The sequence below is a fragment of the Eptesicus fuscus genome, chromosome 7 (genome assembly GCF_027574615.1).
Source record: "Eptesicus fuscus isolate TK198812 chromosome 7, DD_ASM_mEF_20220401, whole genome shotgun sequence".
Lineage (NCBI taxonomy): Eukaryota > Metazoa > Chordata > Mammalia > Chiroptera > Vespertilionidae > Eptesicus > Eptesicus fuscus.
The window spans coordinates 73460152-73481277 of record NC_072479.1 but is presented as its reverse complement, the minus strand read 5'-3'; the positions used below and the strand labels follow the sequence as shown (position 1 = coordinate 73481277).

The 21126-nt window shown below is 39.7% G+C and overlaps 1 protein-coding gene across 1 annotated transcript in view; it reads right to left on the bottom strand.

Moving 5' to 3' along the window:
* The window catches only part of ITPR2 (inositol 1,4,5-trisphosphate receptor type 2), a 428506-nt gene that overhangs the window by 273114 nt on the left and 134266 nt on the right, over positions 1-21126 (bottom strand). Inside the window, exons 16-21 of the mRNA XM_054719205.1 lie at positions 18037-18209; positions 16967-17086; positions 16671-16856; positions 15307-15558; positions 14713-14857; positions 13088-13238 (exon numbers count right to left, since the gene is read on the bottom strand). Of these exons, the coding sequence (XP_054575180.1) occupies positions 13088-13238; positions 14713-14857; positions 15307-15558; positions 16671-16856; positions 16967-17086; positions 18037-18209 (1027 nt within the window). The remainder of the gene's footprint in view (positions 1-13087; positions 13239-14712; positions 14858-15306; positions 15559-16670; positions 16857-16966; positions 17087-18036; positions 18210-21126) is intronic.

Below are 21126 nucleotides of genomic sequence, written 5' to 3'. Positions count from 1 at the left end.
TAAAAACTTATTTCGACCGGTACAATTAGTTTAAGTTAAATCGAAGTCTTTAGTAAACACCTACTGTTTTATACAAATCTTTCTTGGGAAACTTGGAAAAAGTAGAAAACAGAGTCTCTGCTGATGAAGAAGTCATCTGTACAGAAAGCAGTGTGATAGCAGCATAAAGAACATAAACTGTAGAGCTGCAGGGTGTTTTTTAAAAAGGGAAGAAAAAGAAAAGAAACCTGAATTCAAAATTTGGCTCAGCAAGCTGCAAGCTGTATGGTCCTAGGCAACACATTTGACCTCTCTAAGAGCCCATTTCCTGGGCAAAATAGTTACCATAGTAACCAACTTGCTGGATTGTGAAAAGGATTAAAGACAAAAATAGGCAAAAGATCTAGAGGTGTGCTAGGTGTTGAATGTAAATCATAGGCAACCTTATTTAGTAATGCTTTGCCAAATGCTTGGCCTGGCACATGGTAGAAACGCAGTATAAAATAGACATATTTCACAGTTATTCTTCACCTATTTTTATATATGCATTTGATTTTTTAAAGGAGCCTGGCATAGACCACGTGTTTGAAACTCTCCGTTTCCTATGAGATCTTAATCTTGACTTACAGCTTTGCCAGCCCTGGTACTTTTCTGGAAGATATGGATGATGGGTGCTGGGATGGCCCTGCCCATAGTCCCTTTCAGGCAAGGAGGACGATTGTCTCAGTTGCCACCCGAGCCTCCCTGAGGACAGCCCTCCAGTGTCAGCCCTCAAATGGGGACTGACTAGTCTGAACACAGTTCCTCAAGCAAGACCACAAGTCCATCCCAGGGGGCCACAGGCGCATAAAGGCTCAGCCCCTTCGCTCCAATGGGAGACGACTCTGAAAGGACATCCCAGTTTCAAACCATCAGGAGCCTCCACTAAGACTGGATCTCAACCCTAATTCTCACTTCGCCCAATGCTGTCACATCCATTCCACTGGTGTTCATCCTAACAGCTCTCCCTAATAAATCTCCTTCTACTAATCTCTATCTGAGCCCGCTTCCTAGGGAACAAAACCTGCACTCAGTCATTCCGGAGCTGCTGGGAGACCGTTGTCATGGTTGTTGTCATTTAAAAATCAGTGCAAGAATCACAAGGCAGGAAAAGAGCATGCTCCCCTGACGGAGGACAGCAGCCCCGCCCTTACTCGTGGTTTTGCTTTCCACGGTTTCATTTACTCATGGACCACCATGGTCAACTACAGTCTGGAAATATTAAATGGAAAATTCCAAAAATAAACAATTCATAAATTTTAAATTGCAAGTCATTCTGAGTAGTGTGGTGAAATCTCCTGCTCTCCCTGTTAGGATGTGAATCATCCCTTTATCTAGCGTCTCCATGCTGTAGCCTTCTTGGTTATCAGTTTGATTGTCATGATGTTACAGTGCTTGCATTCAAGTAACTTATTTAACTTAATAATGGCCCAAGAATAAAAGCACAAGAGTAGTGATGCTAGCAATTTAAATATGCTAAAGAGAAGCTATAAAGTGCTTCCTATAAGTGAAAAGGTATGCATACATAAGAAAAAACATAGCATATATAGGGTTTGGTACTATGCATAGTTTTGGGCCACCCACTGTGGATCTTGGAACATATCCTCATGAATAAGGGGGGATTATTGTACACATACACACAAAGGGACCAGAGAAAAGCCATCACTGTGATAGGACTGCATTACTGGTTCTTGTGTCTTCTTCGAGTCTACAGCTTCCTTTACTAGAAGTACGTGATTTGGGTAGAGAGAAGTGTGGGCAGAGGGAGCAGCATATGGAAGTAGCCAGGTGTGAGGAACAGGACACATCCTATCTAATAAAGAGGGAATATGCTAATTGACCATCACGACCTCACAAAGATGGCGACACCCACAGCCAATAAGGCAGAAATATGCTAATTGACTGTCACACCTTCAAAGATAGTGGTGCCCACAGCCAATAAGGAGGAAATATGCTAATTGACTGCCACACCCTCAAAGATGGCGGTGCCCACGGCCACAAGATGGCAGCGCCCAGTCCCCTCAGCCCTGCCAGGGCGTCAGGCAGGCGGCACGGCCAGGCCCACCCCCAGGTGGGTCTGGCTGCTCTGCGTGCCTGCCTCCAAAGTCCCCCAGTCCCCTCAGCCCCTCAGCTGCCCAGGGCCAGCCCAAGGTGCAGGTAAGCTTCAGATGGCGGCTGCCTAGCTACCCAAGGTCAGCCCGAGAGACCACTAAATGACTGAACAAGCAGGCTGTGTGGGTCAGCCAGGCCAACAGGGGGGTTAGTGAGCGACGACCAAACGACTGAACAAGCAGGCTGCATGGGGCAACCAGGCCAGCAGGAAGGCCATGAGGGGCAACCAGGCTGGTGGGGGGGAAGTTGGAGGTGACCATGCCAGCAGGCGGAGCTGTTGAGGGTGGCAAGGATGTCAAGGGGGCAGTTGGGGTGACCAGGCCAGCAGGGGGGCAGTAAGAGGCGACCAGGCTGGTGGGGGGGGCAGTTGGGGGTGATTAGGCTGGCAGGGGGAGCAGTGAGGGGTGACTAGGCCAGCAGGGGAGGCAGTTGGGGGTGACCAGGCCGGCATGTAGAGGCAGTGAGGGGTGATCAGGCTGGCAGAGGGGGGCAGTTAGGGACAACCAGGAAGGCAGGAAGGTGAGTGACTAGGAGCCAGCGGTCCAGGATTGTGAGAGGGATGTCCGACTGCCGGTCTAGACATCCCCCGAATTGGAGAGGGTGCAGGCTGGGCTGAGGGGACCCTTCCCTGTGCACAAATTTCGTGCACTGGGCCTCTAATAATGGAGATAAAAGAGTTCTATCTGAAGCAAAGGGACATCACTGAGAGCAAAGATGAAAGAGAACAGGTAGAGGAAGGCCATCTAAAGGAGAATCTTGAGAGGCAAACTGGTGCCAGGAAAAATTAAGTCCAGAAACCAATGAAATGGATTTCAAATGAGGAATGGTAATTGTGGTATCCTAACTGGTTTGGCTCACTGAATAGAGCGTCGGCCTGTGGACTCAAGGGTCCCGGGTTCGATTCCAGTCAAGGGCATGTACCTTGGTTGCGTGCACATTCCCAGTAGAAGGTGTGCAGGAGGCAGCTGATCGATGTTTCTCTCTCATTGATGTTTCTAACTCTCTATCCCTCTCTCTTCCTCTCTGTAAAAAATCAATAAAATATACAAGAACAGAGCCAGAAACAAGGAGGCATGGATCAGACTGTCGGGCCTCAAAGGGAGGGTAGGAGAGGGTGGAGGTAAAGGGGAGAGATCAACCAAAGGACTTGTGTGCAAGCATATGAGCCTAACCAGCGGTTAAGAACAACAGGGGGGTGGGGGCATGTGTGGGGAGGGGTGTGGGATGGGAATGGGGGTATGAGGACAAATATGTGATACCTTAATCAATAAAGAAATTAATATATATATATAAATTAATATATATATATATATATATATATATATACTTTTTTAAAAGAAGAATGTGTAAGAGTCACACTTGTCCTCAACTATTTAAATGACTCTCTAGTAAACAAAATGCATATACCCACCCTGCTGTAAAAAGTGGTCTTAATTAGTAGCAGCATCCATCCTTAGACTGTGCGTGTATGGCTTCAGCAAGGATACAGAGAAAAATGTGTAATTTTTTAAAATGGAATGTACTTTCAAAAGTATATTAAAAACATCCAGTTTATCAGCTGGTATATACATTTGTTTTGCACTTCTATACATGACAAAAAAGAGCACTGCCTGACATAATCCTTCAACCCAAAAGATCAATTACTAGTATACTAAATGGTGCATTTTAAATCACTGAGAGCAAATGATAGGTATTAGGCAAAGCAAATTGACTCAACAACATAGCCTGCTGGGAGTGAATACATTTGTTTGGAAACAATGTTTCTTTCCTTAAGTGAGACACAACCAATGAAAGGTACTGGATTGATAGTTCTGAAGATTAGAAATCTCTTGTTTCACTGGAGTCCCGGCCAGGGCAGTGCCACTCCCTGCATCTCCCTGTGAGCATGCCTGGATAATTTTCCGAATGGACCACCTCTGGGGCACAACAATGAAAAGCTGCTTCTGAGCCTGGTAATTTCTGCTGAGCATGCCAACTAAAAGCCGCCCTGGTGGTGAGCAGCCGCAGCCTGGGAGCCTGACTCAGACCCCAACCAGCTCCAGAATGAGGACGACTCACTGTGGCACAGAGGTGGGCTATGCTGTGCCCAAGGACCCAGAGGAGAGAAACTTCTGTAATTGCCACTTTCCAAGCCAGCCACCCCCACGGCCTGAAACTCTCATCACGGACTTCTAAACCCGCAGGATTTCCTTCCCAGAAAAACAAATGCAGGCTGCTGCGCATGCACACCCTTCTGAAGACAGGTGCCGCCGAGGCCAGCAGGAATGGAACTCTGGGAAAGGTACGCCTTCTCCTCCGAACATACCACTTCTTCCACTCCCCTGGGTCTGACCTGCCAAACAACCACTGAACACATTTCTCAGAATGTCCAACCCCTACTGGGCTGAATTAGTAAGAGGTAAGTGGATCAGAAGAATAAAAATTTCCAGACACAGTAGGAGAAAAGAAAAGTATTATCACTGCTTGAAGGAACTGGTTGGTCTAGCAAAAATGCTTATAAAATTTATTTTTAAAATCTTGTGCTTTGCAACATGAATTCCAATTGAAAATAAGGTTTCACTAAAGTAGGAAAATATAATCCAGATCATCCTATATAATAAAAAGGTAATATGCAAATTGACCCTAATGGCCAATCAGGAACGACCCATCGCTATGACGTGCACTGACCACCAGGGGGCAGATGCTCAATGCAGGAGTCAGTGCACTCCCACAGGGGGAGCTCCACTCAGCCACAAGCCAGGCTGATGGCTGCCAGTGCAGCAGCGGTGGTGGGAGGGCTCACAGGCTGCCAGAGGGATGTCTGACTGACAGCTTAGGACCGATCCCCTGGGGAGCGGGCCTAAGCCGGAAGGTGGACATCCCCCAAGGGGTCCTGGACTGCAGGCCGGGCTGAGAGACACCCCTCGAGCACCCCAAGTGCATGAATTTTCGTGCACCGGGCCTCTAGTTTGAATATAAAAGAGCCAAGATGACACCACACTGGGTACTATGGCCCTATGAGCTGTCCTTTAAAAGAAGTTCTATTTTCCCCAGGTTCTTTCCATAATCCAGGATTTCCTCTCTGGCGTCAACCTCTGTCTCAGCCTGCACTCTAAGAATATTTCCCAGGCTGATGATCCTGTCTCCACATTTGGAGATTCCAGAAAAGTGTTCTCTCTTGCTTCTTTTGTTAAGAATTTATGGAGTCTAATAGACCTTTTGTTAGGAATTTATAGTCTAACAAAACTCAGCTATAATAACACACCTTCTAGTAGAGCTGTGATATAATGCTTTAATGTTGAAGTGTTGGCTTACATATAATAAATCATTTTCCTTCTGGGCTAATTATTTAATTTATGAACTTTTCTGTTTTGGAATACTTTCAAATTTATGGGAAGAGCTGCAAGAATTGTACAAAGAATACCTATAATGCCCTCTGCCCAGAATTGTCAGAATCACAAATTCTGACACATTTATATCCTCCCTTGGTCTCGCACTTCCTCTCTCTCTCTCTCTCTCTCTCTGTATGCATATTGTAATATTTTTCCTGCAATATGTGTAGTTGCAGACATAGTGACCTTTTAACCTTTAATTCTTCAGCATGTATTTGCTAAAAACAAGTACATTCTCTTACATAACCACACTACTATTAAAATTCAGAAAATCTAACTGATACAATACTACAACCTAATAAACAATACATACTCAAATGTCACCAATTGTGCCAATAATGTTTCTGTAGATAATATTTTTCCTAATCCACAATTACATATTGTATTTAGTTGTCTTGTCTCTTTACTCTCCTTTAATCAGAAACAGTTTCTCAGCCTTTATCTTTCATGACTTGACATATTTTTTAGTTCAAGCCAGTTTTTCTACTAAATATCCCACAATTTATACTTCTCTGATAATTCCTGATGATTAGTTGGAGATTATGAATTTTTGTCAGGAATATGAGGTTGGTGACATGGTGTGCATTACATCTAGAGGCACAGAATGTTGCTTTGTCCCCCCCCCTTTTTTTTATTTTAACCTCTGTAGTTTGTTTACTTAAAGAATATATTAAAAGACTGATCCCCTACATAAGTGTTAACTTCAAAATTTATGAACCAAAATTCTAAGCTCAATAACAATTTTCTAAAATAGAATTTCAATGGGCAAATAAATGATCAAGTGGTGTAAAGGACAGAAAGACTTATTTCTTACCATTTTATTATTAGGAATGCAGTTTACTGACTAAGGGATCTCCCTGAATATGCTTGTCTATATTGGTACTTGAAAAGGAAACTTTTTACTAAACAATCTGAAATCCAAGCATAACTCAATACATTTGCACTATTGGCAACTTTATGACCAAATAATATTTCCCTGTGAGTTCATTCTTTCCTATTCTATGTAGTGTAAAAATAAAGCTGCATAGACACTTTTTCAAATGCACCTCAAGGCAATATTGACAAAAACGACAGTACTTAACTTTTTGTCTTGCAAGTATATATGCTCCAAAGAAATCTAGATTAGAACGTTGAACTAAAAAAGCATTGTCCTTCCAAGTGTATGCAAGTTAATGATACTAAATAAGCATTTGATGTTAGAACAGCAAAAATGACTCCTTGAGAAGAAATGAAGAAAGCTCTCAGGTGTGTCATCTGTGATATAATTATAATTTTTATCAAATCATGCTTAACAACAAACTATATTTTCTCACAGTTAACATCATGTACCCAATCAAAGGCATGTATAAAAGAAGTAATTTACCCTCCAGTTTGCAGATATCAAGAGAAGTGATCTTAAAAAATAATAACAGTGATCTTAAAACATCTGTAATACTTTCAACAACAAAGATAAATTAAAAAAAAATCTATGGTCCTTAAATTCAAATTAATTTTAATACAACAAGAACTAGAATAAAATATTTCATGTATATTTACTACTCTGTTGGTGGATAAGCACATTTAGATTCCAAAAATATAGTCAAAATCCACAAACCCCCTTCCACAAATTAGGAAAATGAATTTATTCAAATGAAGAGATGCTACTCTACATGACATACTAATACCAGTCTCAAAAGGGAGAAATCACTTAAGTTTTGGTTCATGCAGTACACATATGGGTATTTCTATAGGCAAAACAAGAAGTTTCTTAGAGAATTATAATTATGAAAACTATCATGAATCATTTTTAATACTGGAGTAAAACTATGGCGTTTCATACTTTAATAATGAAGTAAAATAGTGTGTGTCATAGTTAAGCACAAGTCACACTACATGGGTGGTAATCCATGTACGATCACTTAGCACACAGAGTGCTCAATGATTACTAGCTATCCAGAAAGTATCCTACCTAATAAAAGAGTAATATGCAAATTAACCATCACTCTGCTAAACCTACAAGCCACGCCCACAAGCCAATCAGAGCGAGTATGCAATTAACCCCAACCAAGATGACTGCAGCCACAGAGAGCAGGAGAGAGGCTTGGGTTTCCCTGGCAATAGAGGAAGCCAAGCTTCTGCAGCCCTGGCCGGCCTAGGCCTCCATTCAAGACTACAAAGTTTCAATTATAGAAGATAAACAAATCCAAACAGAAATGGCGGCAGCCAGCCACAGAGCGAGCAGGGGGCTTGGCTCCACTCCAGGCTACAAAGTTTCAATTGTAGAAGGTAAATAAATTCCAAATACCAGGGCCTCCGCTTGGGTCACCAGGGGGCGTGGCTGGCCTGCAAACCACCACAAAGCCCCTCGCCCAGGCCACCCCATGCCCCAAGGGAATCCCCATCCTGATCCGGGGCACCCTTCAGGGCAAACCAGCTGGCCCCCACCTGTGCACCAGGCCTCTCTCCTAAATAATAAAAGAGTAATATGCAGATTGACCATCACTCCAACACACAAGATGGCTGCCCCCACGTGGTTAAAGATCCTGCCCCCATGTGGACACAAGAGGGCCACCACAAGATGGCCAGCAGGGGAGGGCAGTTGGGAGGCATCAGGCCTGCAAGGGAGGGCAATTGAGAGGGACCAGGTCTGCAAGGGAGGGCAGTTGGCAGCAATCAACCCTGCAGGGGAGGGCAGTTAGGGGTGACCAGGCCGGCAGAGGAGGGAAGTTGGGGGCAAATAGGTTGGCAGGGGAGCAGTTAGACATCAATCAGGCTGGCATGGGAGTGATTAGGGGGTGATCAGGCTGGCAGGCAGAAGGGGTTAGGGGCAATCAGGGAGGCAGGCAGGCAAGCAGTTGGGAGCCAGCAGTCCTGGATTATGAGAGGGATGTCCGACTGCCCATTTAGACCCAATCCGGGATCGGGTCTAAATGGGCAGTCGAAACATCCCTCGAGGGGTCCCAGATTGGAGAGGGTGAAGGCTGGGCTGAGGGACACCCCCCCACACACACACCCCGTGCACAAATTTCATGCACCGGGCCTCTAGTATTTCTATAAGCTAACAAACTATTTAAATTATCTAGCGTTACTTTTCCTTTGGCTTCCAACACAACACCTTCCTCTTGATCCATCAGCCACTCTGTCCCAATCTCTGGCTGGCTCCTGCTCTATCTCATGGGTCAATGTTGGGAGTATCCCAGGATGCAATCCTTAGTCCACATTTCTTCCCAACCAGAAATCCCTCCCTACATGGCCTTCTTCATTCTGCTTTCTTGAATGTCTTCTATGCATTGATTCTCACATTTATATTTCCTAGCCTGACATTACCCTAAATTTCATTCATATATCCAACTGTGAATGTAGCACCTCCACTTAAATGCCAATAGGCATTTCAAACCTAACATGCCCAAACAGAAATCCCGATTTCCCCTCCAACCCTACTCATCTACTAGTCTTTCTCATCTCACTAAGTAGTACCACATTCACCCTCTGCTAACCAAAAATTGGGCATAATCTTCATTTTCCTCTTTCTTTCCCATTCCACTTCTAGGTCCTATCAGTAAAGACTAAAATTCCAAATTTATCCACTTCTCAGCACCTCTACCACCACAATCCTAGTTTAACACCATCATCCAATTCCCCAACAGCCTCCAACCTATGGTCTTTCTAACACTATTCCCACATGGACCTTTTCTATTCTCCATTCCACAGCCAATGTTATCAGATTATATCAATCCCTTCTCAAACCCCTTCTCTGAAGGTTACCCATCAAACTCAGAACAAAATTCAAATTCAAGATCTGTGAGGTTCTACAATCTGGGCTTCTTCAACTTCCTCTCTTACTATTCTCCCCTTCTCTTCTCTCACCTTACCTCAGCCAAAATGGCCTTCCTGCTGCTCCTCACACGGATCAAGCTTACTCTGCCTCAGGACTTTCTTCCTTACTGCATATAGGTATCTGCTCAAGCATTAGAGAAGTCTGCTCTAGCTTAAAATAATTGCTCTCCCTTACTCCAAGACTCTCCATATTGTCCTATCTTGTTTTTCTTCATAGCATTATCTGATGTTACAGGGTATATTCATTTGTTTACCATCTGATCATCTCCCCCAATAGAGGCAACAGGGGGTGGGGTCTGCCAAGTTATTTATTAACTGTCTGTCCTCCCTGTGGATAAGGACTTGGTTTATCTTGTTCATTGCTTAGTCTCAGTGACTTGAACAGTGTCTGGCATGCAAGTTATTCAATACATTTTTACTGAATAAATTAATTAATGGTTTTCAGGCAGCTGAAAGAATAGTTAAGATATCCAGAGGTAAATGGAGTTCATAAGAACATATGATCATTATAAAATATTTAAAAGAGTAAAAATGTGTCTTAGAGGGCAGGCATAGACAGAACAATGGAAGGTACATATAAGATAGCAAATTTTGCCCTGGCAGGGTGATTCAGTTGGTTAGAACATCTAGCATACACCAAAAAGGCAGTGGGTTCCCTACAGAGCACATACCTAGATTATGGGTTTGATCCCAAGTTGGGGCATGTACAGTAGGCAACCGATTGAGGTTTCTCTCTAACATAGATATTTCTCTCTCTCCTTCCCCCTCTCTCTAAAATCAATAAAAATATATCATTAGGTGAGGATTAAAAAAAAGAAGTATCAAATTTTCAGAGGAAGAAAATACTTTCTTTACAGACAAACTCTGAAAGCAAACTATAACCACTGAGACTAAAAGTCAAGATCAACTTCTAACTTTTAAAGAATGGTTTCTTTTAAAGTAAACTGCAGATTGTAAAAGCATTATACCCCCAAAAAAATATATATTCCCTTTCCTTTTTGCTTCATTTGTTTTCAAAGTGCCCCTCTCTCGCTCTTACTACTCTCTTTGAATATCCTATATAATAAAGAGTTAATATGCTAATTAGACTGAACAGCCAAACGACCTTCCAGACATCCTTCTGGATGACCTTCTGGATGAAGCTGGGGCTGCAAGGGCCAAGCCTCTTGCACAAATTTTGTGCATCGGGCCTCTAGTATACTATATAATAGTTTTAGTCTGCTGTGTCTAGGAGATTAGCATTCTAGACAATTTCACCATGTGAAATTGAGGTTATCTTTTTATTTACAGAATGTTTTTTACTGTAATTTTAAATATGAGTTCTATTCCATAATTCTGTTTTTTTTCTTCAAGGACTCCAATTATTCACATGATAGCTCTTCTTTGTCTTTCTTCCATTTCAACCACTTTCTCACTGACCCTTTATAGTTATTTCTCTATATCATTGACATTTTCGTCATTGTTCGCCCGCCTCATTCTATGATACTTATTAAACTTTTGTTCAAGTCTATTCTCCCTTGGATACCTTGTAATTTATTCTGTATTTCTAAAAAAATAAATAAATAAAGTCCACCATTTTATTCTGCTTCTTTTCTGAGTTCAGTCAACTTTAATTTAATTTCTTCTTGTGTACTTTTTCCCATTTTCAACCTTCATTTCTGAATTTGTGAGTCAAGGTATTTTTCATATCCCATTATTTGTTTGAAGGCATTTAATTCAGTTTTAAGTACCCCGTTACAATCTTCTTCTGTTTCATGGTTGCTTTTCAAAGAGGAATTTCCACCAACTGAAATGTTTGGCTTCTCTATTCTATTTTGATCTTACAGTAGTTTCATATAAATGAAGACTGATTACATCTAGCCATTTCTTGGACAAGGTTGACAATATGAACCAGTTTACATGATCTTTAGTTCAAGAGCACCCTCTCCTGTCTGTGTCGTGAAGTGCGGTTTCTTTAACATTTGGCTTTTGGGGGTGGGGGGGTAGTAGAAAAGTTCTATTTTGTTCAATTTTTTGTTTTATTTTATCTTGTGGAATTATACAGTATTTCCCACCTTACTTCTTTTCCCCTCACCAACAAGACCTTAAAGAGTGCTTCTGCCTTACTTTTAATCTTGTTTATCCCTAGAAGGAATTCCCCCCCCTCCCCCGCAACACTGCTATCTGTGTACTCTTAAATCCCTTCCTCTTTACTGAGTGTTTTTATATCTACCTTTTCCTCTTTTAGTATTTTCACACTTAAGATAGTCTTTATTTTTTCAAGGGTGATTTTCATACAGCCCCTTTTGTCCCTTCCACACAATTTTTCCAGGAACCCTGAACTGTCCACAAAGATTGATAGTGAAAACTCATGAGACAGCTCTACTGAAAACTGATGTTACTTTTCTACATACGGTAACTGAAGCTTATACTATCCTCTGTCTTCTAGCTCTGCTAAAGCTGAGGGATTTGTGTGGCTTAATTTGTTTCTCACTGATCTGCACAGTTTTTGTTTGTTGTTTTTAGAAGATGTAAAATGACTTTGAGATTTTACGGCAGCAATTAATTACCTGGATGTTCTTTATTTATAATTCCTAACCAGATATTTCTTCTCTATGTCTGAAATTAGATTTCTGGTTTTACTAGTATTTTTTTTAACCTTGAAATGCATATTGTGATGGATATATTGTCTTGCACCCATATCCCCTCTTCAGAGCTCAGTGAGGCATCCCTTCCCCTAGCTGCTTGGAATCATGGGTGCTGACTACTCATAGCTGTCATTAGAGTGACCCTTCCCCAAAAGGAACTGCATTACCCATGGCTACACACCCTCTCCATGCCAAGCCAGCAGTCAGTAGCTGGCTGATGCAAGGATCCAAAGCTCAGCTCCCTGTGATACTTCATGACTACTCCGAAGGGCCATCCTAGCTAAAGAGTTCCCTGTAGGATCTGCTGAGGTCTCAGTTGCACCTGCATTGTGGATCAGCTTCTCTGTCTGCCCAATCCCAACTTCCTCACTTTCTTAGTGGTATGTATCCTGAATGCACTCTTCAAACATTCCTTCTGCAAACATTCTCTACACCTCAGGGGATTTCTAGGCATCCAACATAAAGACAATAACCATGAAAAAAAAAACACACGTTTATTGAGTTATGAGCAGGCACTGCTGTAAATGCTCTGAATATATTGTATACATTCACATCATTCTCACAAAGAAAGTGTGAGGAAGATACTAATATTATCATCTTTATATCTCAGATGAGAAAAGGGAACTCTTGGAAAAGATGAGTACATTGCCTAAGTTATTAAATGGTAAAGGCTGGCATTGAAGCCAGGCACTCTGACTCAAAGCCCATTCTCATCCACTTCACTGCCTCCCACACTGGTTTTGCATTCACTGTTTCTCTGGTATGACGCTCAGTGGGCCCGTTCTTGGGCATTTTTCTATGTCCTGCTATGCAGCACAGCCAGCCTACGTCACACACCAGAATGATCATAAATATTAAGATGTTTTTTATCTTTAAACACATAACATTGTCCCTAGTGGATTGGCCATATGTTAATTGCTAAAGATGGAACTCACTGACCTTATAAATTTGTCTCTCAAAATGTTAGCATTACAACATGTTTGTAAATCCAGCCTATTATCACTGTCCTACCATGGGATTACTTTTCATTTGTGCACATATATTAGTAAGTACACATTAACAACCACTTCTCTGCATATTTATTCTATGTCTCACCTCCAAACAAGACCAAAAAGAATATAACTTTTTCTCAAAAATCCTTACCTCCATCTTGAAATTTGCTTAATCTTTCAAAATACGATGACATGGGGACTTGTACAATGTCTAGGATAGCCAGAAGTGTTCTTGTGAGCCTTAATAATTCACTGAAACTATAAAATCCAAAGTATATAAGATTCCGAGCCAAGTGGACCACCTTAATAAAAAAGAGGTAGGGTACAAAAGGAAAGGAAAGAAAAACATTAGGAACTAAAATTAGCATTGACGTTTTATTATCTAAATTAGAGCAGTTATTTCTAAACATTCTAATTCTCTAATAACTAGGAATTTAAATAATTGCAAAAGCAACCACTAATTCTGATTTATTTAAGTTTAGAATTAAATCCAAATGAAACAAGTTCATCAATCTCATCAAAGCCCCACAGTCTCTCATCATTGATGTTTCTATCTCTCTTCCTCTCCCTTCCTCTCTGAAATCAATACAAATCTTTAAAAAAAAAAAAAAAAAGTCCCACAAAGGAAACAAGAAAACAAGATTTTAGATGTTTAAAGGTGGTTAAAGAAGTTTACATTAGAATTATTTACTTCTTAGTTAAATATTAAATTATTTAAGTCAGTAGGCTACCACTTACTAAATGGTTACATTAATGAATCACTTTATTAAATGGTTATTATGTATGAATTTGTCCAGAATTATATGTTCCCTATGCTGCTTTGTGGCCTTCTGGATACTATATGACACACTAGGAATGAAAGCCAGCTTCCAAGACGGTCCCCAATGCATTCCCCTTCCATATTACGTCAGGGTTAATCTGTGTGACAAACAAATGCAGCAGAAGTGATGGCATGCACTTCCAAGATTAGGTCATAGATGATTGCAACTTCCATGTTGGGCTCTCTCTCTCTCTTTCTCTCTCTCCCTCTCTTTCTCTCTCTTTTTCCCAGGGAAAGCCAGGCACCATGCCATAAGGACATAAGCAGCCTGTGAAAAGGCTACCTAGTCAACATCCAGTCACATGGGTGAGCTTAGAAGCCCCAGGTGACTGCCACCCCAATCAATATCTTGATTATAATCTCACGAGAGACCCTGAGCCAGAACCCCACAGCTAAGCACTCCCAGATTCCTCACCCACAGAAACTAAATGTTTGTCGTTCTAAACGTTTGTTACTTTGAGCTGCTAAGACTCGAGAGTAATTTTTTATACACCTGCAGGTAGCAAATACACCAGGTAACAAGTAACAGCATCTTCTCTATGGTTTTGTCACTGTATCTCCAAGATGATATTATAACTAGAGGTACTTCGATTCCGTTTAATGAGGCTGAAAACACCACCTCCGTGGATAAGAAAAAATGTATCCAAACATATCACAATTATGCAAAACTGTCTTTGTTCATTAAATGCAACAAAACTTACACAAATGGAATGAAACCCAAAAAAAATCAAGAAAAACAGTAGCTAATCATAAATAAAATATTTTGTATTAGACATCCGGTATAATTAATGCATCAAATCATTTTTTAATGAATGACAGAGAGAATCATACCTTCATGAAATAAACTACCTGATTACCAAAGCATCCTAAATGGGGGAAAATCTTTATGCTCAATGTATCTAATTTTTTACAGGAAAAATTGAATAACTTCATGAATGAATTGTTTCTCATAATACCTCAAATGTCAGTTTGTTTTTTTCTTTATCTCCAAAAGGGAAGGGCTGATTTACAACTTCTTTCAAGTATTCCTCAACAAATTCCATTGTCAGTGCAAATTTCCTCTTCATATCATTTCTGGAACAGTCAGTTATAGAATCATATCTGCAAAGATAGAATATAAAGCAAGTTAACTTGATTGCAATCATTAAAATAAGAATATATACATACTTTAACTTTCTGGCTTCTTAAGCTTGGATTTTAATAATCAACCTTTCTAGATGTTGTGTCCTAAGCTGTACAATGGGACTATTGTGAAATGAGATAACACATGTAAAGCACCTAACTCAGAGTATGCCATAACATTAAGTACTCAACAACTTGCTAAGCTATTGGCAATATGATTTCTGTTTATATTTCCAGAATGATGTTTCTCTTATCAAGGGTTGTCACTTTACTCTCTAAAAAAGAGTACCTCGTTTGCATTTGGAAGATAACAACCTGAGTTTGAACACAGAAACGCCTTTCTCTGTATTTCATTTCCAAATGGATGTCATTTTATTTTTATTTCATCTACTGAATGTAAAGTCTTTGAGACATTTTTCCAAACATACTCATGAATCGTGATCTTGGTGGGGATTTCCGTCCAGAGCCTGGCATAGCGCACAGGCACCACGGACTCCTGGGGGTCCCGGTCGACATGCATGTGGAGCATGAGGCGGCAGAAAGATGCTCGGAGGTCAAACGGCAGGCTCTCATCCGACATGCACCGCAGGATCAAATCCACAGAGAGCTGTGTCGAAATCTGGTTGATGGCCAGATACTGGCGATCCAAGCACATCCTTGCGAAGAGGTTTAGCTGGTACCTTAAAATTTTTAAACATATTATATCATTTTTCTTGATAAAGTTCTTAAACATCACAGGATCAGTCAGTATCTACTTTTATGACACCAATACTTCCAAGAGTATGTGATACTGGAGTCAAACTTTGTCGGCAGTAGGTTAAGTAATCAAATAACAACATATACGTGAAATTGTCTCTATGCCCGTTCAGCTGCCATTTCCCTTACTTGTTCCAGCAACATGCATCTGGTGGAGACAGTCACTGAGTCTCTGTTCTAGGTTCCCTAGGATCACAGATACACCCTGATGACCGTGATTACAGCTCACATGAAACTCAGCTCTGGACTCTAGTATCTACACTCTTTAAGCTTAGATCCACTCAGTTCCTAAATCAAATGTGATCCACCCAAATGGCATCAGGACACTTGGGTTCATCAGCCTCTGAAATCAAGGATTAGCCTCTGGCTTTGTGGCTAGAGCTGTAGAAACCAGGGAACAGGAGGCACTCCCTGCCTTTCTTAAGATTCCTGTCATTTGGGCCCAACTTAACACAAGGGCTTCTGCCTTAGTTTTCATCCCATAAGTTCAAAGACACCAGCTAGGTTCTTGCTCACAATATACTCACCACCAGAAACTACCATCAGAACTTTGGCTGCCATATGCCACCATTGAACTTGTGTAACTGTAGACACTACTGACTCTTAAGCCTTAGGTCTCTGCTATGTATAAGCACTACATACCCTAAACTACTGGCTACCTCCCTCTGAGGACACATCTGTAGCTGGATCAGCTTCCCTGGTCCGAGTTCTAGCTCTCTCTCAACTCCATTTCTTAGCTCCTAATATGTCTCTCAGATGCACCCACTCCAATCAGTAATAGAAAAGACCTTTGCTGCACAGCAATCCCAACAATTCTAAATTAGTGGTAAATCAGGAAATCGCAAGAGGTATATGTGGAGTACAAAGATGTTAACTTTTATTTTTAATATTTTAAAAATACTATATATTTTAACTACCCTAGTAATGACGACTTTTTAAATTGCCTCTTCCTAGATACCTGACTTTTAGAAGTCTCAGAGAATCTCTTTCAATGAGTTTGTGAGATTGAGAACTACGATTCTCTACAATACTTTACCGGTAATAGGTAAGAACTTCTAAGTCAGCTTTGGTGCCTTCTTTGGCTTCCTGAGCAAGGTGCCTGATAGCTTTGCCATGAGGTTCCTTGTTGCTGTCAATCCAGTAGAGCCAAACTTCTTCATCGTCAATGTCGTCTGAAAGAATGGAGCTCTCCAGCGGGTTGTCCATTTGCATTGAGACCAGCCTTGAAATTAACAACAATATCTATTAAGAATGTCACTAAGAAATATGATAAAGAACTACAATGCTTATAAATAAGGAACAGAAAAAGATGACTCCATCATCTGGGCTTACTTGGTTTGAATGAGAATGTCGGCATTGCCTGGGCTCAACATAAATTTGCAGATGAGTTCTTGAGTTACAGGTATAGCAGTGGTATTGGACACACACAGATCAGATAAATAATCCAAAAATCTGGCAAAAAATTAAATTGAACATTAAGAAAAAGGCATTTTATAAAATCATAACAAAAACAAATGTGGGGATATAACAAACATGACTTTTAAGATATATATTTTTAATATTATTTCCATGTACATTTTTATAATGTGTTGCTCATCTACTACATCATTAGAAACATATTAAACATCAAATTATTTGTATTTGATACAAATATTTCTGAAAAGGATGCAAGTTCACTTCTATTTAATTGGTGACATTCATCCCACAGCACATAGATTTACAATGTTTAGAAAACCATTTATCTGCCCTAAAGTGAAATAACCCCAGAACTGAATATCAAAACAAAAGCAGATCAAAGCTAACGCTGTCCTGAGTAAAATAGGAATACAGCACACACTTAATCAAAGTGCAATCAGAGACCCATTTCCACCTGCTAACGTTTATTGGCTGTGCTAATTATAATTAGTTAAGAAAAGTTTATCAATTGCCTTGGCTTTTCTGCATTCATTGCTCCCAGATAAGGCATCATGATGTAATACAAAGAGAACTTGATGTGGAATCAGAAACCCTTGATATACCACTGATTCTATTCCTTCCTATTGGGCTATTCTTGAATAAACTATTCCCTAGTCTTCTTTTTCCTCATCTCTAAAATGTGGGTAATAATATACAACCAGTATACTTCGTGAGAACAAGCAAGGATTTAAATGACACAATGTATATGAATATACTCTAAAGTACTATAAAACTATATGTTTTTACATTTAAATATGTCTAGAAGGGGTTTAGATCTGCTATAAGGCAATAACTCTTTATCATACATAATTATTATAGCAATAAGCCTCATCCAGTTTTGTCCATAAAAGGGATATAAAAGAATTTTAACTTTAAAAAGTTCTAAGAATACAGCAAAAAAGCCACCATCCCTCCTAGAAAAGAATGTTGCATGAACCACTTCAAACCTTGGCTCACGATTTCTCCTGAGTAAACTGACAAATGTTTCTATTTCTTTTGCTGTGATATGTTTCTCTAGTAGTTTTCTGTTGTTGTGCAACAAAGCTGTGATGGTATCTTCTGCCAAAATATCATAGCCAATCTGGGACTGCATGACACAGAAATTCTTAGCAATATATTCCTGCAAAAAGAAAGGCTGTCAGAATACACTGCCAAACAGCTTAGAAATGACAGGTTCCATTACGGTCAGCAACACTGATTCAATTATTCATAACAGAAAACTCACTAAAAATTATTGTCCAAAGAAGAGCAAGTAAACAATTCTTCAACAAACAGGGCTTTTTAGGGAAGGAAATGAAAATATTAGCACATACCCAATTTAAATTTTAACAAAAAAACTATATACCTAGAAATATTTTTGAATATGAGTGCTTTTATACTTTTGACGTATAAGTGAGAAAATAAATAAACCTAGTTAAAGTAACAATTCTTATGACATGGCAACTAAAGATTTCACCACCCTAACAGATGCCCTTCTTCTAACCCTCATTAAAAGTCATAACCAATGATTTCAATATAATTATGGTAAGAAAATAACTCTGTGATCTATACTGTTACACAGAGAATTATGCAGGTAGACCTAGGTGATTTTTCTTTTTGTACAATATGCCACAATGATCTATTAAATCTTCCCTTTAAAATAATGATAAAATTTCCTACCACTTTTTACCTTTAAAAAGCTATCAAATAAGAAAATATGATTAATCACTTAATTGATCAGATCCATTCATCCAATAATGTTTCTTAAAAGCCTACTTCATTCCAGGCACTCAGCATAAAGCAGTAAATAAGATAGATAAGCTTTCATAGAGCTCTCATCTAGTGTGAAAAAAGGTGGGTAAATGATCTCTTAAATAAGATAATTTTACATGTTGATAAGTGAAATGAAACAAATAAAAGGATGAAGAAAGGTGGCAACTTCAGATAGAGTAGATGCTAAGGAAGTGACATTTGAGCTAGGATGGAAATGATGAAAACACCGAAATGATGAAAATGATAAAAAGGAGGCAACATGGGGAGAGAAGCCATCTAGGCTGTGGGAGTAGCAGGTGCAAAGGCTCTGTGGTAGTGAAACCAAGCTTTTTGTGATCTATAAACAAGGGTGGCCATTGGAGCTAGAGTGCCGGAACTGAGTTGAGAAAGCAAGAGCTGAGGTTGGAGAGGTAGATCTTCTCTGGCTGTAGTAAAGGACAAAGATGTTATGCTAAGGGCAAGAGAAAGTCATTGGGGAGTGTCAATCATGCATTATTTAATGTGCTCCTTATTCTTCACACTAACTCTCCTATATCCAAGCCACTAATTGCTCATTCCCCACAATCTGTGTATAAGCAAGACTGGTAAGCCTACCCCCTCCCACAATCAAAACATTTCACTTCAGTTTCCTGGCTATTCTCCTTGGGGATGTATCCCTGTATCTATTTGGGAGAATTCATTCATTAGAAAGTGGTCTTGTTTGTTGTTTTTTACTGGAACCTATCTATTCCTTGAAAATTATATTGGTTGCACAAATCTAATTATACTGTATTTCAGGCAGCAATTTTGTGCCCTTTCAAAAGAATGGCATTATGTTGGACAGCCAATTAAATAAAGGAACTGTCTTCTGTTAGTACATCATTTTAAAGACACATATTGATTTACACACTTTTATGACTATTGTAATTATACTATAGTATAATGCAAACCTCCAAGATGTTTGATAAATAGGTCAAGACGTTGACAAATAATCAAAAGAAATTAGAGATGTTGCCAAATCCTATAAATAATAATAAACAGAGACTCGATATGGGTTAGTGCTAAATCACAAAAGAACTGCCTCTGAGGACTCTATAAAACATAGCTACAGATAAAAGGAAACAAGGTAATTATGCAAAAAGTAGAACGTAAGTCTGCTTACACTTTAAAATCATGTTCTAAAAATATTAGAAAACTGTTCTATGATTAATACAAAGCATTCTTAGTTCAACAGAAGTGAGAAAAGTATTGAACTGGAACGTGCACAGAACGTGAGGGGAAAATAAAATCTAACTCTAGGGAATGCTGGGAATTGTTTTCTTTTGTCAGCTCAATGATCTACAGCTTGAAAGACATCCCAAAAGAGATAAAGGGTGGTCCATCCACAGTCATATATTCTAAAAAAAACAAAAAGCAGATTTAATGTTCTGGAACTTAATTTTTTTCCAATAAAATAAAGACAGCCCTTTATCTTGGTATGTCAAATGAGCACAGTGAAGCTGGGACAAATAATTCCAATGACAGAATTTTCACTTGGGAAGAAGGATGTTTGTAAGTAGGATTATATTAAAAAGTATTTAAGGATTTGTTTATATAGTCGCCTTCCTCACTCTTGCCCCTTGTCATATTATTTGTCTTCTGACTAATCTGTTTTACATATTCTTTTTAGACCTTTGCTTAATCTTTAAACAGAATTTCAAAACCAATGTATTTTAACACATTTTTCTTAGAGCAAATTTTTTTTTCTTGCCAAAAACCATTCAAATTACTAAAAGGAAATAGTGTGATGAGTAAGAGCCTGGGTTTGAATACTGTCTTCAGTCTTAAAACTGTATAATCTTTGGCAAGTTATTTAAACTCTTTGTGCTTCGGTTCTTCATCTTAACTCAGTACTAACTGAGTTAAGTTGTAAAAAGTGCTCAGCGTTGAGCCTGGTACAAAGTAAGCATTCAATAAATACCACTAACTGTTCCCAAATAACCTCCAACTTCTAGGCCTGAAGTCCTAGACCCTACATGTGGCTTAGCCAAACCTGCCTTACCAACCCCCTCTCACACCATTCTTCCTCACGGACTAAACTCACCAGTAACATTTCCTAATTATACACTCATCTCTCAAACTGGCTAAGAGAAAAATGGGACACTAGTCTACCTAATAATTTTAAACAAACAAACATGTATATTATTGAACACATTGCAAAATATTGCATAATTTTAAGATAAAAATGAGACAAAAGAAATGTCACTTGCAGTTGACAACTTTTAGCTATGTCCCTAGATACACCTGGCTTCCCTGTCTCCGCAGTT